The sequence below is a fragment of the Ictalurus furcatus genome, chromosome 22, assembly GCF_023375685.1.
Source record: "Ictalurus furcatus strain D&B chromosome 22, Billie_1.0, whole genome shotgun sequence".
Taxonomy (NCBI): domain Eukaryota; kingdom Metazoa; phylum Chordata; class Actinopteri; order Siluriformes; family Ictaluridae; genus Ictalurus; species Ictalurus furcatus.
The window spans coordinates 7,514,639-7,535,041 of record NC_071276.1 but is presented as its reverse complement, the minus strand read 5'-3'; the positions used below and the strand labels follow the sequence as shown (position 1 = coordinate 7,535,041).

At 39.8% G+C, this 20,403-nt stretch overlaps 1 protein-coding gene across 4 annotated transcripts in view; it reads right to left on the bottom strand.

The window, feature by feature from the left end:
- Positions 1 to 18,497, bottom strand: part of mctp1a (multiple C2 domains, transmembrane 1a) — a 171,045-nt gene extending 152,548 nt beyond the window's left edge. For all 4 annotated transcript variants that reach the window (XM_053653996.1, XM_053653998.1, XM_053653994.1 and 1 more), the window contains exon 1: positions 17,479 to 18,497. In XM_053653996.1, coding sequence (XP_053509971.1) covers positions 17,479 to 17,997 — 519 coding nt within the window. In that variant the 5' untranslated portion in view covers positions 17,998 to 18,497. The remainder of the gene's footprint in view (positions 1 to 17,478) is intronic.
- Positions 18,498 to 20,403: the final 1,906 nt, after the last annotated feature.

Below are 20,403 nucleotides of genomic sequence, written 5' to 3'. Positions count from 1 at the left end.
TCATATACACTTCTACAAACTGCCTAAAATTATTATTCAAATTTGAATGGCAAATTCTTAAGTAAGTACAGGCTCTTACATTTACTTAAAGTATGAGCAGCCCTCTAAAATGGCACTTTTAATTCAACCGATTAGCTCGCGTTTTTAGCCCACATTTTGCCACATTTAGCCCAGCAAAACCGAGAAGTGTGTGCAGATCTTAACTGAAGATTATGACAGATATTCTTTAGGCATACCACAGCTAATTTATCAAATGTTAGCTAGCATGCGACATTAGCTAGCATTGTGACCACGCAAACCAACTTGCATAATAAAAGCTAACTTTTTCAGTACTAACTGGCTAGATAAATACAATAATAATAATAATAACTAATATATAAATATATATATATATATATATATATATATATATATATATATATATATATATATATATATAAAATGATGATTATTATTATTGTATATATATATATAAGCTCCCTGGGATAGGGATTGGCCACTAGGTGCAATAATAACTCTATGGGGCAGTGAGTATCTAGAAAGGCAATCAAATCAATGGAACGTCGGTTTATATCTATCACCACTAGTATTTCAACGAAATATAAACTGTATAATTGTGAAGGATATGTTTGTATGGGCCAGATTATGTCAGGCCAGACTAGTGCAGTTATGGACATACTGTACATGGACATCTCTGGAGTGCGGCATCTATTTTAAGAAACGAGTTATTTGCCTTCTGAAATGCAGTGAGGAATATTTAAATGGTAGGTGGGAAAAAAAACCTTGATACAATACCTCAAGCACTGTATGGCATCCTGGTGTTTCACATATTTTTATTAGCCCACTCCTGCATGGTCAACAGAAAAATGTCACGTGCAGTGACTACATTACATAATTAAAAGCACGTTTCCCCAGGATCATAAAATGGAACTGAAACATGCTTTTAATTATATAATGTGTAATGTGTGTGTGTGTGTGTGTGTGTGTATGAGAGAGAGAGAGAGAGAGAGAGAGAGAGAGACTACTCAGGCGTATAAGGGTCATTTGAAATCAGTCACTAGTGAGCAGCTGTGTGATTTATGGCCCTCTTTAGATCTCATTCAGCACTTACCCCAGTGCACGCGCACACACACACACACACACACACACACACACACACACACACACACACACATTAGACACAGTAAAAGCTTTTGCTTTCATTATTCCCAAGACATCAGTTTGCTGTGACACCGCAAACTACACATTTCATCAAGCAGTAGAACTTTGACATTTCTGAACCCTCGATATTATATTGGGACAGAGAGGAAGATATTACCTCGTTAAAGAATATCATGAAGGCACAGAGGCATATACCACAAGCTCTTATAGCACAGGTTACGAACTAGTTACCTTCACTTCTTCACAGCTCATTCTGTTCATCGGTGTTCACTTCAGCCGTCTTTTTAAAGCTATAGCCCTGGTAAAAGAATATTTTTTTTTAAAAAAATTTAAGAAAGCTGGTGATGGAACGACTCCTTATAATGTAAGAGATCATTTAAGATGTTTATTTGTAAATGTAAAAAGTTATAATCATTGGCAAACTGCTGGTATAAGTGTAATAAAACAATTCAGGATACGCAATCAGGATACGGAACAAAATTAACTTTGGAAAGGTAACGCTAGTAACTCTAGATCATGTCAGGCAGCATCCCAACATCCCACCATGGATTATCTTGTTATAACAGTGTACACCCAAATATTTTATTCCTTACTTATCACCTACTACTAATAGAAGGTACAGAAATGTATAAGTATAAGAGTTAGGGTTAGGGATAGTAATGTAATAAGTATTATCTAAAGAAATCCTCCCATTATTCAAATTCTTAAAGTAAACTAATCTTGACTCAGTGTGCAACGTCTGTGTCTAAAGAGGAACCATTGTGCAGTTTTGAGAGAAAATGGAGTCTACTGGATCACCTACACACCCTGGCACAATGTGAAGGAGAGAAAATGTCACTATACTGCTCCAAACAGAACGCTTCTGCTTTGTTGATTTGTTTGAAATGCCGTGGCCTTTTCAGGGTTTGTTCAATCAGAACCTTTAACCTAATTGAAGAGGCGCTGATTGGGTGTTATGTTTAATGCATTGTAATGGCAGACTAAAGGGATACGAAGCAAATGATTTATCATTGGACTCGAGGCTGAAGGACATTTTATATTCAGGAGAATCTTTCATTTACAACAGCGACGTTTATTTTGTATTTCTACATTCGTTTATAACGAACCGCAAAATGAGACGCTGAAGTATAATCTTATAGCAAAGGATAATTTACTGGTAAAGTCTGCACACAGTAAAAGCTTCAGCATGCTTCCTGCTGTTATGAAGTGCAGAACAACGTGAGAACCAGAAGGTGGCACCAGATACACATACACATACAGCGGTGCATGAAAGTTTGCCAACCCTTTATAATTTTCTATATTTCTGCACAAATGTCACCTAAAACATCATCAGGTTTCCACATAAGTTCTAAAAGTAGATACAGAGAACCCAATTAAACAAATGATACACAAATATTATACTTGGTCATTTATATATAGAGCGAAATGATCCAATGTTATATATCTGTGAGTGGTAAAAGTATAAGAACCTTTGCTTTCGGTATCTGGTGTGACCCCCTTGTGCAGCAATAACTGCAAATAAACGTTTCCAGTAAGTGTTGATCAGTCCTGCACATCAGCTTGGAGGAATTTTAGCCCGTTCCTCAGTACAGAACGGCTTCAACTCTGGGATGTTGGTGTGTTTCTTCACATGAACTGCTTGCTTCAGGTTCTTCCACAACATTTCTATGGGATTAAGGTCAGGACTTTGACTTGGCCATTCCAAAACATTAACTTTATTCTTCTTTAACCGTTGTTTGGTAGAACGACACAGACAGATGTCCTGACATTTTCCTTTTGAATTCGCTGGTATCATTCAGAATTAATTGTTCCATCAATGATGACACACTGTCCTGGACCAGATGCAGCGAAACAGGCCGAAACCATGATACTACCACCACCATGTTTCACAGATGGGATAAGGTTCTTGTACTGGAATGCAGTGTTTTCCTTTCTCCAAGCATTACGCTTCTTATTTAAACCAAAAGCTCTATTTTGGTCTCATCCATCCACAAAACATTATTCCAATAGCCTTCTGACTTGTCCATGTGACCTTTAGCAAACTGCACACGGGCAGCAACGTTCTTTTTGGAGAGTAGTAGCTTTCTCCTTGCAGCCCTGCCATGCACACCATTGTTGTTCCGTGTTCTCCTGATAGTGGACTCATGAACATTAACATTGGCCAATGTGAGAGAGGCCTTTAGTGTGTGACCTCGCGGACTATTACACATCTTGCTCTCGGAGTGATCTTTTGTCCTCAGTAACACTGCTGTCCCCGCACTGTTAGCACATATGAAAGAAGCTCTCTTTCCTCTTAAATCCCATTGTAAGCCATGGTTCATTCTATTCAAACCTGACTCACTCGCTTGATTAAAACTAAGCTGAGCCAAGAACATCACCTGACATAGTACATACTGTATACCTTTTGCAAACGTACAATTTGATATGCTGTTGAAGAATTACAGAATATTTGCAGTGACTGTAATACAGGAGCTTGAATATGACTAAAACAGCAGTTCTTCATATGCTGCGGTTTGCTGAAAGCAGCTCAATGCAAAAAGAAAAAAGAAAAAGAAAAAAGAAAAAATTGGAAATCGATTTTGTCTGAAATAAAGGGGATTAAATACATGGTCTAATTGGATAACACACAGCAGTGTGCTTCTAACTGGAGCAGTTTGAAGTAGATAATGAAATGGACTTACTGATTTCCACTTCAGCACTTTAATTACAGGTTATCACAGTTGAGCAGCTTGTTTGAAGAAGAGTAGGCCCTGCTGATAGGGCATAATCTAAACTTCGCTGCTTTGCTGTATGTTTAATGGTTTTTATAGTACTATAGGTGCATGGCTTTGTTTGGAGATTGTGTGAGATACAGAGAACAAGTAAATATATATAACATTTTAATTAACCACGCTTTTATGCAGAGCCATTTACAAGTTTAAAAAAAAAAAAAGGGAGAAGTAAGCATTGACCGCTTTGCTTAGGAGCCCTGTAGTGGTCTCACATTTGTATAACTGTAAGAGGTCACAGAAAGTATAGCCTATTAGTTAAGGTTGGAGCAAAGTTTAGTGTTTATTTGTGCCTTTTCTTATGACTTAACGTATCAGATGTAACACCCAATTAAGCTTCAGTCACACTTTTTATGAGACCAGATTCTTCTGCTAGACTTGTGATTGAATTCATAACCTTTTGGTAATAAATACAGAATATTAACCACTGAGGCTTCAAAGATTCATACTGTGAAACAGCCAGATATATTTGTTTTCTGAGTAAAACACCTTGAGAGCACTGCTATCTTTCAACAAGGTTACATAGTGACGTGTTGCAGGATTTGCAGTACATACTTCATCATACAGCAATCATTCTCTTTCTACTTTCTAGTTTGTGTGTAGGTCAGACTATACAAACACTCGTGCTGAATCAGTTCTCACCTTTTACATTGTTGCCTTCCACATTTGCAACGAAATAGCTGAGTAGCAGCGCTTGTGGCTAACGTGTTACAGCAAAACACATTACAATACAACATACATTTGTTTTCTCTACACTCGGACTGTATTTCCCCCATATTTCATGTTATAGAGTGAGTAACCATCTTAGTAATTCTGTGTCTGACTCAGGCATTCCCTGTTCTGCATACACAGTGATGCCTGTGTCGGCATGGCATGCTTGGCTGGCAGAAAGCCCTCTAGCCCAAGCCCTTCAGTATAAACAGCTTGCTAGTCATAAAGGCAAAGGCCCAGTAACACCCGAAGCACAACAATCCCAGAAAATAGTTTCAATTATTCTAAAAACTAATTGTTTTTTTTTTTGGGGGGGGGGGGGGGGGGGGGCCTTAGTGATTAGCTCATTTTCCTTGCACCTCTGGGGTTGGTCCTACTTCCGCCCTGTGCTTCAGGGGTTTCCTATGGGTACTCTGGTTTCCTCCCCCAGTCCAAAGACATGCGTGGTCGGCTGATTGGCATTCCCAAATTGTCCATAGTGTGTGAATGAGTGTGGGAATGTGTGTGTGATTGTGCCCTGTGATGAGTTGGCATCCCATCCAGATCGTCCCCGACCTTGTGCCCTGAGTTCCCTGGGATAGGCTCCAGGCAACTCGGATGCTTTTATCCTGCTTGATCATTATCAGTGTAGTGTACCTGCAAGTTGATAAGGACCTCAGTTGAGCCAGTTTCGACTCCAGTCTCAGCAGCATCTGAAGAGACGTCTGGTTCTTCCCCTGGCAGCTCACAGGTGCCTACAACAGGCAACCGTGACAGCCATTCTAAAAATCCCTGTGCCCCAAGTAAGCTTGGAGGGTGCAGTGCAACTAACTATTTAACTACCAACGAATACACTATTTCACACAACACGGTGAAGGATGTACAGGGACATCTTTCAAGGGGATTCAGACAGGCCTCAACTCACTCACACTTGAGCATGTTCTGGAGAACATGATGAATCAGGAGCTGGCAAACACTTGGGCCAGGATATGAAGTGGTCCTCTTCACTAACGCTAATAAAAACATCAGCAGGTGCTAGTTCTCCCTCGTGGTATGATGGGTGATTAGTCTATATTTAGTTCTAAAATATGTCAGGGACAGTCCTACAGTAATGTATCAGGTAATACTAGCATATAACAGATGACTCAGTATCAAGTTTAAACGGAAACGGTGCTGTTCCACTACAATCAAATTCACACACATTAAGCAAATCTTTAAAAAAATAAATAAATAAATAAAAAGTAGTTACAGTCATTTGCGATCTTATTAGCGTTCACAAAGTCAACTGTCCATCCTGCCTGAAGTCTGAAACACCAATTACATCTGCCTCTCAATCTCTAAGCTGCAGAAAGTAGATTACACAGTGACAAACAAGCAGTCCTAAATGACTCGTAATTAAACCCAGGTACTGAAACCTAGACTTCTAATTATTTTTGCACTGCATACACGTATTTTACACATTTAACTCGAAAACTGTAAAATATTGTAAAGTATTAAAAATACAAGACACTCAAAATAAACTTTTCTTCTTAATCACACTACATTTTAAAGACTTGCAATCACCTTTCATGTGTTCTTTATTGAAGAAAAATGATCACAATATAGATTAAACTAATGCTCACACGTGTCAAGAAGTACTTTAGATGTTTTATTTATTATTTCAAGTATGTTGTGGGGGGAAAAAACAATACATTATGCAGTGGCAAAAAGCCTACACTGAAAAGGTTCATTCCAGAACCCTTAAGAATTCTTCACTTATCGCTGCAACAGAGTGTTTAAGGGCTAACAGACCAAAACTATCTAAAGAACCTTTTATAAACCTTTGAAGAACCTCTTTTTTTTTCTAACAGTGTAGGTAGGCCTAGCAACTAGTGATGCTCCACTGTGAAAGTAGCTGGTCGATTCTGATAGCTTGATGGTCCTGGTTATAGATTTTTGGGCTACCCTTACATAAAGGCCACACACGTGCATTTCCTCATACTCTTCTGCTTAAAAGCATTACTTTGTATCTGACAGTCTAAAGACAAACAAGTTCTAATTAAAATGGCTGCAAGACAGATCCACTAAGTGCTTCAAACAAAACTTTTTTCTTTTTTTATTAAACTCCACACAGACAGTAACAGAAGCTCAGGATAGAATAGGGTACCCTGGAGCTGTGAGGTGGCCATGCTACCTGCTGTGCCACCATGCTGCCAGATAAAAACCTTTTAGAAAAAAAAGTGCTTGGAACTAGGGTTCTCAAAAGTACCGGTACCAGATTTTCATAAGTACCGGTAGTAACCCGGTACTGACGCGCTGCCTGGCAGGTAGTCAGTCGGGAACTTTTCATGGGTGCACCGTGCAACAAGAACGGCCAAAGCAGCAGCTCCGCCGGTTACCATGGCTGCGTCCAAAACCGCATACTTACCTACTATATAGTATGCGAAATACATGTATTTCTCTCGGACGCTCGTTTTCCGTTTTCGATACTATTACCGCTAAGTGTGTAAAAGCCGCGCCCCTAAAATTTATGTGCGGATAGACTGCTTTCAGGAAGAGCGGCTGCTTACCCGCAGTATTTATTCAAGCGGTTCAAGCAGGTGAGTTTAAAATGATGGTAGCGGTTGCATTATGAATGTTGTTGCGTAATTTAATTGGAGAGTGTTCTTGCAAGAAAACATCCTCGTCTTTGCGTACTTAATGGTTAGCATACACGTGTTTAATGCTAATACGGTCAGGAGTCCTTATTAACCATTTAATGCTTTAACTATTATTGGGGTAAAATAAATGGGAGGACATGATGGGGTGTACTAATTTTACACAACTGAGGCTTTTTGATGACCTCTATATATATCTGAAATGTATGTGTTAGAAAATAATAGATGTGTGGCTAGCACTGTTTTTGTCTTTAATATCAGTCAGTCAGAAAAACATTTCTACTCTTGTCTGGATAAGTCTAGTAGCTTTAATAATGAAACACTTGAAGTATACAGAATGGCATTTAAAATATATAGAGAGAGAGATAGATATTTAACTATGTTAATAAAATAGTGTGTTGTTTAATTAGCATGTTTTTGTGTTTTGCTTTGGTACCGAGTACCATGGAATTTTACTGGTATTGGTACCAACTACTGAAATGTTGGTACCATGACAACCCTAGTTGGAACCCACCTCCAACAAAAATGGCACATATGCTACTGACTGTGATAATGTACTTGACTACATGATAATAATGGTAGAGACCGGTCCATATGATTTCATGACCGAGTTTTGGGTTTTATGATACAACATGCAGTTGTTGTTTTTTTGTTTGTGTGTGTGTGTGTGTGTGTGTGTGTGTGTGTAGTTTTACTTCACTGATTCATTTTTTAAATGGCAGACTTTTTTCCCTCCCCTATGGGAAAGGGGTAAGTGCCCTCACTTCCACACTGCTGCCTGGTATCAGCCTACAGCCCAGTGGGAACCTCTGTACATGAATATTAATGAGTTTATCATTTTAGACCACCACAGACAGACAGACCATAACGCTCCACAGTTTGCTGCTCATAAACAACAGAAGGTGAAAATTATCAATAAAAGCTGTTTCTAACAATTTGTAAATGTATATATGGCTGGGGGGAGCATGGATGCTGCCTTCTAGTGTATGGATATCCCTGTACATGCAACCTTTTTTCACCAAGAAACCACAGAATTGTCCTGTAGCCATCTCTATCTCATTTGCTCACCACCAAATGCCTCAAACAAATCTATTTAATACATTTTTAACATGAGATTTTGTGAATGTCTTTCAGTCCAGCGATTATATCTTCTTCCAAAAAGGCTCTCGTTTTGCTGTTAAAAAGCTTATTTTTCCTTTGCAAACTGGTAAACAGAAGTGCAGAGAGCCAATCAGAACCAAGATTCGGAAGCTTGTGGCCAGAAAGGTGTGTAAAAGACATCAGAAGCGTACCGCAGAAGAGTTATTAGAGGCTGAGGCTACTGTGGAATTGTCTACACCTACAGCAGATGTAGCCGAAGAACCCAGAGGAAACCCACACAGACATTGGGAGAACATGTGACCGTAACCTCAGCTCAGAATTGAACCAGGAACACAGCACCATGCTCTGCATTCTCATATGTATCTTTTGACACATCACTAATTTCTTCATTTTTGTTTACAGCTTCAAAAATGAACTTTGTTCAGAATCTCAGCTACGTGTAACGTAAATTCGTGAATGATGATGACATAGAGAAGGATTGTTATAGAAGTTGCAGGCAAATCACCTTGCTTTACACAGCAATTTAAAAATATCAATCATTTTTTGACACACCAGTTGTCTGTCCTTTTTCGATAGTTATTCATTTACGACCCTTGCGTCAGTTCATTTCAAGTGTTGCCTTTTAAATGGATGCATGGGTCCAAACCGTCAAATCGTCACGCCCCTAATGTTTAGCTCCGCCTCTCTATCCATACACTGATACGGAATCAGACTTGTCATTTCACATGCAATATCAGGACTGATAACTAACACTGGGATCGTTATGAACTGTCCTGTCTCTGTCTGCTGAGAACGGCCAAGATATTCAGCCACATTATTCACAGCCAGATCAATGCCGAGACTTTAGGATAATTATCTTGAGGAGGCACAGGCTTTCTACAATAATTATATCTCTGGGTGAACTAGGTGTCCCAATAAATATAGCGTTGAGCAACAGATACTCTCTGCACATACCCACACATGACTCCAACTGCAGGATACAGGAGTCTTGCTACAGCAAGACAGACACTGCCAACAAGATGGTAGTTTTCTGGCACGTATCAAACACGAAAACAACCCACACATGCACGCTTGCATTTAAAATAGTAATCACAGACATAATCTGCCACATACAGAGCTACACCTATGGTTATTGGAGTAAAATTTATTTATTGATGCTGTTTCCGTGGCCTATTTGCATGCGTATTAAAAGGCACAGTCATCATTAATTCGGTTTGCATTGAAGTGCAAATGGTTTTGGTTTATTTACATGCTAAACCGATTCAATAGAGATCCTTTTCTCGTGCAAATATTTAGCATCTGCTCAGTCTTTGTTGCTGTGCCTGAATTTATGGATGAAAATGACATTGGACATCAGATTATTGTTGTGATTTTATCGTATTTAATTGAGGCTCAGGGCCACTATATCCATGTAACCTTTCTTCGGCCTTTCATCTGGAAGACAATTATGTACAAGCAAAGAAATAAAAGCGCAGCACAGAGCTTTCATCAGAGCTTTCATCATATAGTTAATGCAGGACCAGCTTTAACTATCGTTTTTGAAAGGGTGTAGTGTGTGTGATGCAGCGGCTAGCATGAAATCAAGAGATCCCAAGTAGACCTCAGTTTAATAAGATAACTGTATGATGCAATATTTTAAAGAAAAATTCTATTTATATATATTATCATAGACCAATCTGCATATTTTACACTTGGAGCTTTGAATATTCAATATATTTTTCCACAGATATAGGATATTTCAAAAATAAAAATGGTATTAAACCTGAAAATGTGCGTTTCATTGCAACTTTGTTTTCCCTAAAGCATTTATTCATCTTTATTTAGGACCTCTTGACTACTTTATTAATTACAACTCAGTTTCACCCCAGACCTGTAAGTGGGGTCATAATTCAATTATATCTATGGTAATTGTTATGCTTTAATAATCCAAATTATACTGAAGCTGAGCAATATAACTGTGGACCCAAAGGCACGTTAAATCATAACTTCCATTGAGACCACTGGTTTTGACTTCAAGAAGACTCAGCCACCAGCTATAAAGTAACCTCAGGAGAAAAGTAATCAAGAAATGAGCAATCTGTAAAGTAGCCAAACAAAAAGAGAAACTAGTCTGAAACCCGTAAACCAAAAGAGAGGCCATGCCTGAGTCAAAAAAGCCAAAAATTAAAGCTCAAAAGCCTGTTGTGACTATAAAATATTTCAGAAGTCCATGCCTCCAAACTAGAAACATACAACAGAGACAAACAAGCCTTCGGCTTCAATACAATCAGATGTCCTGAACCATCCAGTCAGATATTCAGTCATTCCTCCATCAGGATACTGTAAAGACAATGTAGCTCCAGCTCGAAAAGTCAAGCTATAACAAGCAGCCTATAAACAGCACATCCTCCATTTTATGTGTCTTCTTGTTATCATCACAAGCCTCCAGGGGTGCTGGGAAAGATCATTAAGTCGTGAAGACACACAGTGAGCAAAGCAGCCAGAGAGCACCAGACTGAGTAAGTTAGGTGGGTGGTTGGCCCACTGTGGTTTACCGCTCTGAGAGTAAGAGGAAACGTGATGAAGATAGCAACAGCAAATCGGCTCTGAAACAATACCTATTACAAAGGACTGAATGCTCTATGTTGATTAATGTTTGGGCAAACTTTCTATATTCATTCATCCACATTCATGAATTATGCAAGCCAAATTTACAGAGATGGCAGAATTTGACCTTTGCTCCTGGATTAAGAGCATTTACATGGTTTTTGAATGTTGTTTACATAAAATGACCACGTAATACTGTAATCAGTCGTTCCAGGATTTCATGGTTTCAAGCAAACTGCAGTATTCAGAGGAGCTTGCAATTTTTCAAAATGATGCAGATTTTCGGCAGATTTGGGCCAAGACGCGTCACGTGACGTCATCACAACGTGCATTCAGCCAACGCCCTCTTCGATTCACGTGCGGCGAACATCTAAAAGGTCTTATTTACCAACAAACATCACTGCGAGACAGCGTGCAAAAGAATTCCATGCAATTGTAATTTCGCCAATTCAACTATTCTGCAAAAGACCGACAAACTTTGAAAAAAGCCGCAGCAAAATCAAGCATTTTTGCCTGCAACAATCACAATAAACTCCATGAATTCCTGTACAGACTGCTGTAATCATTGCTATTCTGTGTCACCCAGTAGAGGATGGAGTCGCAAAATGGTTTCTTCCTCCTGTCCTCTCAGAGGTATTTTCCATGGCACTGTCGCATTTGTCTTGCTCATTAGGGATCTATATCTAACAGCTACAATCTACACTCTACATCTGGATTTCTGTAAATCTGCTTTCTGACTATGTCTACTGAATGGAATTGAATAATAATTGAATAATAATAAAGTGTAGTCTAAATGAAGACCTTGTATTTTGCCTGCAACACTTCACACAAACTAGTCTTAACGCATCCTAAATGGTCTGCACTTATATAGCGCTTTTATCCAAAGTGCTTTACACTGTGTCTCATTCACACACACCAATGGTAGCAGAGCTGCCATGCAAGGCGCTAACTTGCCATCGGGAGCAACTTGGGGTTCAGCGTCTTGCCCGTGGACACTTCGGCATGTGGAGTCACGTGGGCCGGGAATCGAACTTCCAACCCTACGATTAGTGGACAACCCCCTCTACCACCTGAGCCATAGCCGCACCACATATATCTTTTAACATACAGTGGGGTCCACAAATCTGTGACCACTAGTGAAAATGCCTCCATTTTGCATTCTTTTCTAATTTAATACAACAATAGTCATAAAAAAATTACTGACAAGTCTAAGGTTGTGACGGTGGCCATGACAACCGCACCACCGCGGTGGTAGTTTGCCACCACAGTGGTGGAGTGCCACCTGCGGTAGTGTCACATCACGCCACGTTAATGTGCTTGAGTGGGCACTATGACACGTACAAAGTACAACATTTTGTATACAAGTATAATAATAACAACAGTTGCAACATTTATTTATATTTATAGCCTACCATATAGCGGGAGATTTTATGTTAAAACACAAATTACGTAATCATAATCAAACCTTATATGGTGTTGTCTGTTAGTTTGGCACGAGTTTGTTTGAGTGTGGAAAAATCCAGTCAGGCGAATTCTGCTATTTCACTTCGGGTTCTGTTGCTGCGATGGATCTTGTTGGGAAACCAAATGTTACATCGGCGATCTGGGAACATTGTGGATTCGAGCTGAACCAATAAATTTGGATGAAGCCATATGTTAGGTTTGTGGGGGAAATAAATAAGTGTTAAACGGCCAAATACCAGCCTACAAATCTCAAGATCCATCTCCAGGCATGACACCCAACCACATTTTTTATTTTATTCAATATTCAGATTTTTACCCACCGCTCACCATGGTAAAAAACTACCACTGTCACAGAGTTTCTTAGTATTTGGTATGTCCCATTATTTTTTGCTTTAATGGCAGTGTGCAATCGAGCTGGCATGGACTCCACAAGTTTGTGCAAAAGCTTATGATCCATGTAAGATCAAATCCGTCAGAGCGTCGTCTGAACACAAGCTTCGATAAAAGACATTAGGCATGAGGAAAATCAGCGACCTAGAAATAACGCAGAATCTCAAATATTAAACATCCAACATATTGAACATTTACTTTCTTTGTGATAAATATTTCAGAATGTCAAAAGATTTTCAATGTGGTCTCAGACCCCACTGTGTATATTTTATGAATGGAGAAGCCTTCTAGCTTTGAGTGAGTGAACTGAGCGCCTATCATTAGAGCAGCATGTGTGTCAGGACACCAGAGAGAACAACTTCAAAGGCGATTCCTGAGGCTAGGACAGAATCAGGCCACAAGGTGGCTGAATGAAGACTTCATGAGCTCCACAATGAAACCTAAATGGTAAACATGTACAAGTTTCACCACACAGGCCCTCTTACTAACATCAATCTGTAAAACTGTCACAGGAAGCTGTTGAGGATTGGCTGCCATACACCACAAGTGAAACCGTAACATACACTTGTTGTTATCAGGCAAGGCTTGTAGTAATTGCAAACTGGAAATACTTCCACTTCTGATGTAACCGAATGCACTGAAATACAAAAAATACAGCATTACGACACAGAAAGTCGAAAGCCGGATAGCAGCCTCTGACAAAGTTCTTGCAATATAAACAGTGCAAAAAAGGATGTCTCTGTGCACATGGCCTTCATGAAATTTAACTGCATATAATAAAAACGTGATGACAACAAAAAGGCAGATCTGATCTGAGTGTTCACTTTTGACCTTGTGTGATCAACACCACTTTATTATTGCATCATCTATATGTACCTGAATATGCCGTTATTTTTAACCAATGAGTGCACAGTACATTGCATTTGACACCAACCGTCCCCTCTCTCTCAAGGGGTGCATTTTTTAAAACAAAAGAGGCCAGTACAGAAGTAGCAAAAAGTATGTATATTACATAAAGTGCAAGGCATAGATACAGAGAAATTATTTGGATTTATTCATGAACTGATAGAGACTGTTCATTATGAATGGCTCCAAACAGGGCATATATTATTCAGTTATAAATCTTAAAACATATTATTCAGTATTTATGAATTGTTCGGGTAAGTACAGTAAAACTAATAAGACAGTACATGCATATAGTTACGAGGAATGCAAGTCCAGACCCACTTTATAAATGTTTTTATATTATTTCGATATGTAGTTATTAGCCTATTTGGCTGGTCACATGAACTTAATGGGTTTAATCCAAATCTCAATAACACGAGGATTCTCCAATTCCACTCCTGGAGTCCTGTACTGTGGATAGGAAATGGAGGATCCTGCTCTTCAAACATGTACTGATTTAAAATTGTATTCTTTTGTATCCTTATTAATGCATAACGAATATTAAAGTCCATGGAGAAACCAGAGGAACCAGATAAAAGTCGCGTATGTGTCGGCAACAAATTGCTGTATCATATATATAATATCTGTTTAAGTCACCAGAGTAATTTGTCACAAAATATAATTACATCATATGATGAAATATGTCCTTGTCTGGTGTTAAACATTTCCTGAATAAGATACAATCTCATATTTATAAGTAACGCAAACCATGTATGCCTATCCTGGTAAAATCACTATGCCTGAGCCACCTTCCACTTCTGTTATTTCTTAATGACTTCTTTTTGTGAACTACTTTTCCATACAGCATATAGTAATAAGCTCACTTCCTCTCAGCTGCTTTCACTGTAAAAGCCTGATAGATGTTTAGCAGACTCATGGTGCTATGAGATGAGGACACTTTCATTTTCCATTGTTTACAATCTGACCCGAGTGAAAATGTTTGGCTGGCTGGCTGAAGTACACGCTTAAAAATAAAGGTTTCAATCAGAACCAGAAAGGGTTTTTCCAGCCTGATGCCATAGGAGAAACCTTTTAAGTTGCACAAAGAACCTTTTACTCTCAAGTTCTTTAGAGAACCATCTATTTACTGGTGCTTTAAAGAACCCAGAAATGGTTCTTCACAGCAATGCCACAAGGAACCATGTTATCATAAGTTCTCTTAAAAAAAAAAAAAAAAAAAAACCTTAGTGCTTTAAGGACTAAGTAAGGTTCTTAAAAGTGATGCAAGGAGAACCTTTTCCAGTCCCACAAAGAACCTTATAGGGCTCACGTTAACCTGTTAAGGGATGATACCTTGAAAAACCTTTACACTGCTCTGATGAACTTATAATGAACCATAAAGATCTTATTTAATCTCCAAAGAACCATATAGCTCAACTCGGGAGCCCAATGAAAAATGGTTCTTGACAAAAAGAAGGTTCTTTGCTGAACATATGATGCTGTTAAGGACCATTAAAAACCTACATGCTGTGTACACAGTGCACAGCAATCTGTTCAACTACATCAGCTCTTCTACTCCAAGAGCTAGAAGGACAGTCTCCCATGATAGAAGTGTTCAGTGAAGTGGGAGGCAGTTAGAGTTTAAACGCATCACAGATGATTATAGAGAGACTGCCTTCATTTATTTACTAATATGACCCAGGCTAAATTACTGAAGGGGAAGCTTTTCAATGTCTCAGTCCTACAGTGCTGTATTGAGTGTGTTATTAGAGATCACTGTTTGACTGCTAGGCTTTTAGGTTCAATTGAAATAAGCCAGGCATGTCACACAGGAACAGGAGTTTTGTCGACGACAAAGGCGAAAGTTTTCAGTTTTCACACCCCGAAGTGAAAACCACTGAGTTTACAGCATTCTGAGGGTTTGGCAGCAGCTTGAGACTTTACATAAAGTCTACAATGCAAAAAGATCTTCCTGTGTTTTAAAATGAAGTGTCTAGTGTTATGAATAATACTATTAGATGGTCAGATGGGGGGCCCCCTCATTATTAATATCTTGTCATGTAATAAAAAAAATAGTGGCAGTAAATGCAATTTCAAACATGAATGGACAGATTGCTCGATTATGTCGAGCTGGAATGAGCCGTTACCCTCAGACTTGTCGATGCAGGCTGTACAGTCAGAGTTAGCATCCGGCTTCTTCTGACCCTGACTGACAACGCTGATCTGTCTCGTCAACTTTCTGTTGCTCCTGAACATCCCCACTGATATTATCCTCTGCAGAGGAGTTTGCTAAGGACTGGAAAACCTCAGTGTTGTTGGACACCACCTGGTTAGCATCTCCATCCTCCAAAGCGCTAACAACAGCACCATCAGCAGAAAGGTCTGTCACTTCAGAGGGCTTGCCGGCACGACAAAAATAGCTCATCAGTGGGGCACAACTAGAGAGTTTTTCCTCCACTGTTCCTCCAATTAGGGATGGGCGATATGGACTTCAAACTATATCGCGATATTCTCTGGTATTTATTGCGATAACGATATCAATGACGATATAAATATAGTAACGTTCGCCACTGTTTTTAGCTACACGTGATAGCTGTGATCTTGAGAGCCTCAGAAACACAAACACTCATCTAAAATTAAAACTGACTTTCTGTAACCAAACCAGTTCCAGAATGTAGAGGTACAGTAGCTCCTCGTTTAGCGATAGACTCCTCCTCAGCTTCACGTCCGCCTTCCGCCGTACTTGTTTTCGCTCTGCACGTGAGCTGCGAGTGGGTCGCAGACCGTCGTATACAGAAACACGTCATCAACTAGGCTTTATCGTTATTATCGCGGGAAAAATCATTCTTATTGTGGGGAGAATTTCTACCGCTATATCGCAAACGATAAGATATCGCCCGTCCCTTCCTCCGACCTCTCTCTCGGATTACACGCACCAGATCGATATCTTTTCATATTTCCCATTTTTCATATCTTCTTGGTGAGCAAATGCGAACAACGGTATCTAACGGTCATCACAGCGTTACTGTTCAAGGGAAATGACGAACATGTAAACAAATTGCAACACGCCGTTTAGTAGCCTGCGCCGTAATGATTTTTTTAACCAATTTTGTAATAAAAAATGATTTAGTATGGATATTTGACGTTGAAAATAAATTGACCAAAAAAAAATCTTCGTGATCTTCGCGCCTCCGCCCTCCCCCCTCCCAAACTCCGCCAATGCTCTGGAGATTTGAGGATTAGAGAGAAATCTGGGTATTATTCTACTGTTAGTTATCGCTGCTCAAAAGGCAACTAAAAATATACCTTATGATTGAATAGTTTCTTGCATTTGTGTAATACACTATTCAACACATGCTGGATTTCTAGTTATACCTGTTCTGCTTTGTTTTATGACAACTGTCAGTATGGACATGAGTGCAGCATCAGCACCACACAATGGACATCCATCTCTTCCTCTTCCTCAATTCGGGTGAAAGGCTTCAACCCACTGCTCCATACTGCAGAAATAATCTCTTACCTCCATAATCCTGTTCATTATGGGTCTGATCATGAGAATGAAGTCGAGAATGAAATATTATAGTGATTAGATTTGATGTTGCATGTTATGGAAATGCAGCCTAACTTTTCTTCTTCTTTTTTTTTTTTCCCAAGAGGAAACTTGATTTGGGTTGGTTCTGGGAAATGAACTGGTTTAGTTTGCTCTTTCATGCACATTTAGACACTTTATTATTATTATTATTATTATTATTATTATTATTATTATTATTATTATTATTAGTGACCCGGACACTTACCGAATCGCTGGGGTTTTTGCTCAGCTTGTCCTGACCGGAAACGTCCGCTGAGTTCAGCACGAGCTTCTCGAAGCACGCCGAGCCCAAGGACGAGCTTTTGGGCTGAGACGCGGTTAAATGAGCCACACTGAGCCGCGGGCTGCCGTGGGCCGACACCGAAACCTCATGTGTGTGCATGTGTGTCACTGCAGTAGCTCTTTCCACAGCAGCGAGCGAGGACTTCCCCGGTCCTTCACTGCAGCTCGGTCCCGCGCTGTCGCCTTGGACAGACCCCGGACTCGAGCTGCTGAGGTTCGGCTGAGAGGATGAGAAGATGCGGTCCAGAACCGGTTTCTTTTTCCGCTTGAACATCCACAAGCCGCTCTCTTTCTTCACGTCCGCGCTGCGTCTTTCCGAGCCGAGTTTCGGGCTCAAAAACGGTCTGGTCTTGTCCTGGAAATTCTTCCAAATCCTCCGCTGATACGGTGCAGAGGTTGCGTCTTGGTCCTTGGCGCTGTCACCCTTCGCTTTCTCCTCCATAGTTCCCGAGCAGCAGCCCGCCAGTCTGTTGAGCGCGCGGCGTCGCCAATGTCACGGTGTGGCGCGAGGGCGCACAAACCGGATCGATCCGCCAATCCAGAAGAAGCGTGCGATACAACAGGAACTCTTCTTAACCGCTCACTGATCTCACTGATCTCAACGAGGAGATCATCTGCCTATCGCACAAGCATAGTTCCTCTCGTGTGTGTGTGTGTGCGAGAGAGAGACAGAGAGAGAGAGAGAGAGAGGCAAAAAATATTGTCCAGGAAGCTAAAGAGGAGGTGACTCTTAAGTAATCTATATTACACAAGCGTCCATGAGCAAATCTTAAACAGACTCCTGATACCCAACACCATGCACGTGCTTCGCCTCTACCCTGTCTGTGCAGCTCACTTTGTACATTTTATTATCATTATTATTATAAGATTATGTTCAGTATGGTCATCTCCAGTTTCCAGGTGAATAACATAGCTATATAAATTAATCAGGTTGGTTATTCACTCTTTAATGGCCTCTCACACCAGGTGTACATTTCCAAACGATTCCAGTGATGAGGGATTCTCAAACGACTCTTTTGAGTGAGTCAGCTGAGTCGAATCACAGGTAAGAGCGCGAAGTAGGCCTGGTGAATCACACGCGAGTAATTCGATTCACTTCAAACTGCAGTTCGAACGACTCGAATGAGAAAAGTGAGTCGCTGTGAGTGAGAAACACGCTTTAACCGTTGCACCATTATGGATTCGTGTACGCCTCCTCTCGGGCAACATCTGCTATTGGTCTATCTGATGATACGCCTTAAATAAAAAAAATAAAAAATAATAAAAAATCTAAATATCAAAGCTAAAAAAAATTGCACTACAAAGAAGTTCTTCAGCTGTTCTGGTCCACTGTATAGATTCATGAAGTGTCTTTGGATTTCTAAAGCGGTTCTACTTGGAACCCTTTCTGACAGGGAAACACTGTTCTACAGTTTTATGTACATAGAACCATTAAGGGTTCTCACTGAGGGACAACCAAAGAACACTTAAGGTTATAAAAAAAAATTCTGATAAACAAAGATGGCATCAGTGCATTTCAAGGCATTTCATTGTGGGACTCAGCGAATCAGTGTTTAAGTGTAATTATATTTTAATATTTCTTTGATATAATAAAATAAAATAATGCTAAAAACAAAAAAAAGAGAGAGACCTGTTTGGTCTCTGAATTTTGTTTCTTTAGTTTTGTACTGGCTAATGTAGCTAACAATGCAAGGAAGTTGTTGGCGAGCACTCTAGCAAACTGGATGTCTAAATGTTTCCAGTGCCACTGTTTGGTTAATAGAATTAACAGAGTAAGACGTCTTACAGAATAAGACGTTAAAAATAGGCCTATACAAATCACGATGGAAGTATGGTATATTATCATCTGAATTACGTATACAATTCTGCCTTCATATTTTTATCCACATCTCCTAGTTGAGTCTGCTGAGTGTGGTTAGTACGTTTGCCTTGAACCTTCAGGGTTGAGGGCTCGATTCCCACCTCTGCCTTGAGTGTGCAGAGTTCGCATGTTCTCCTTGTGCTTCGGGGGTTTCCTCTGGGTGCTTCGGTTTTCCGGTCCAAAGACATGCGTTTAGCTTGATTGGCATCCATAGTGTGTAAATGTGTGTTTGCGATTGTGCCCTGCGATGAACTGGCACCCTGTCCAGGGGGTATGCCCCGAGTTCCCTGGGAAAGGCTCCAGGCTCCTTGAGACCCCGTGTAGGATAAGTGGTACAGAAAATGGATGGATGGCTCTTCTAACTGAGAGTGATGTTTTTGCTTCAAAATGGCTACGGTTTTGAGCTAGGCAACATTTCTGTACATTTTATTTATTTTTATTAATCCATCCTATAGCAGGATGGGCTGTCTTTTCTGAATTTGGGAGAACGACGTGCTGCTAGTGGTACCAATGAGATTCAGTCCTGCAGCTCTCACCTTCTCATCTGTATACTCTGCTTAAACAGATCAGGTTCCAAAAGCTTCAACCTTCATGCTAATATCACTATCAACGCCACGACTGTTATTTCTTATGTTTGGGATCACTGAATTTTTTTCTTGCATTAAACATCTGCACTAGCAATGTCTATCTGTGACATTAGCACAGCACACAATTGCTAACGTCTCATGGGAATAACAAAAGCACAGCACCAACCAGCAAATCAGCAACAGAGTCGCTGAACACATCACAAATATTTCAATAAAAACACATTTAATATGTTTCCTTTAACTTTTGAGTATATCAGTGTGATTGCCTTAATAGGTATGTATCTTATTTGTAAAGGGGATGAGAATTTTTGTATCAGTAATGTGATAGTTAAAGCATGGAAATATAAATAAATCCCACTCTGCAGTTCGTCAGAAATTATATATTCTTTTGTTTGGATCA